This window comes from Zingiber officinale, chromosome 9B (assembly GCF_018446385.1).
Source record: "Zingiber officinale cultivar Zhangliang chromosome 9B, Zo_v1.1, whole genome shotgun sequence".
NCBI classification, from domain to species: Eukaryota; Viridiplantae; Streptophyta; class Magnoliopsida; order Zingiberales; family Zingiberaceae; genus Zingiber; species Zingiber officinale.
Window position 1 is genome coordinate 97561240 of NC_056003.1, and position 1661 is coordinate 97562900.

At 36.1% G+C, this 1661-nt stretch overlaps 1 protein-coding gene across 1 annotated transcript; it reads right to left on the minus strand.

Annotated features, from left to right (window-relative positions):
- Nucleotides 1-472, minus strand: LOC122024635 (small polypeptide DEVIL 11-like). Its single transcript, XM_042583290.1, has one exon. The coding sequence runs from the start codon at nt 380-382 to the stop codon at nt 122-124; it is 261 nt and encodes an 86-aa protein (XP_042439224.1). The 5' UTR covers nt 383-472; the 3' UTR covers nt 1-121.
- Between the last annotated feature and the right edge of the window lie 1189 nt (nt 473-1661).

A 1661-nucleotide genomic window follows, 5' to 3' on the forward strand; every position in this document is an offset into this window, starting at 1 on the left:
AACGCCAAAAGTGATATAATATAATCGCAACCTATTCACACAAAAAAAGGGAAGAAAAAAAAAAAAAGGGAACTCTAATCTTTGATCAATACTTTTCTTTTATGTTTATAATTCATCTCGTTCAGTAATCATGCCAACAGACGAGCATGGTGACGCAGCGGCGCATGATGTAGAAACGAGCACGCTGCTCCTTTACCAGGCTCGTCACCCGGCTCGCGAACGAGTTCGACGTCGGCGGCGCGGAACCGGCCGCCGGCCGCCTTCCCTCCGGCGTCTTGCCCCAAAACGGGCCGCCGGGCTCCGCCGCCCGCGGCCGGCAGCTCCTGCTCCCCTTCTTCGACGACGACAACTTCCAGTACTTCTCCTCCATCAACATCTCCATGGCATGCACACGACGATCCGCCGCCAGTAAGGAAAGTGAATGGGAGAGAGTGAAGTGAAGGGGGCGCGGACTTTATAGCGGGCGGGGGGGAGAGGAAGGGGAGTGAAAGGGATGGAGGGAGGGCCTGGTAGTGCATAATGGGTAACACCTGGGGTCACACTGCAATTAAACTTCACTGTTTGCATTCGGACTCATAATTAGATGGCGTGAATTAAAAGAGATTAATTCAGCCAAGCAATTATCCAATAATTCATGGTCGCTGTGCACAACTGCATGTAGTTTTCATCTTACGACAAAGCCAGCGGCAAAATATGAACAAAGAAGAAGAAAGAAAATAACAAATGAGGACAAGATCCATCAGCATCTTCCTAGGTAATTAAGAACAGTACAGGCGAACTCTTTATTCTCTTCTTCTTCCTTCATGCACAAAATCCAGGCATATACACGTATATCCATCCTCCGTCTCCACTGTTGGAAAGCATCATCTCACACACGTTAGACAAGAAAATCTCCACGTCACAAATTTTCCATTGAAAATGTCAAATAATATTGTTAATAAGATAATCAGAACATCTCTATCGACTCGGGATGATCCTTATCGCCTTTAAACTTTTCTCCGTGGAAGTTCTTTTTAGTCAAATATTTATATTTTCTGTAGTTTCATTTGCGCCGGGGTAAAATTAATTCATCCAGCAATTTAGTATTTCATTTTTTTAAAGGAAAACAGATGATTCTTATTTAAAAATTTTATCTTAAATTTTAAATAAGATAATTAAAAAATATATATATATTAATTATTTTATTTATTTTTAAAATTTAAATTTGATAAATAAAAATTCTTAAAATTTTTATTTAAAAATAAAATAATATTTTTTTAAAATTTTTCTCATTCGATTTATTTTATAAATATAATAATAAAAAATTAAAGATAATAAAAATTTTAGAATGATTAATATAGTATGTAATAAAAATTAATTATCTAAATTTAATAAAATAAATTATTTATTTTAATTTTAAATTTAGTGATAAAAAAAGTTGATAGGGATGCTATTATAGTATTAGAAAGAAAACAGACTCTGAATTGGTCAATTTGTTTGTAGGATTCAATGATGGATCTAGTTATAACTATACAAAATGTAAAGATGTAAATGTAAAACTGATTTCTTTAAGTTAAACCTTTATCCCCTTGGACGGGCTGCGGGTAAATATAGAAAGACAAAAACAGAAGGATAAAAAACTGATGCCTCAAAATTACCTGCAAGTTGGCAAGGTCAATCAA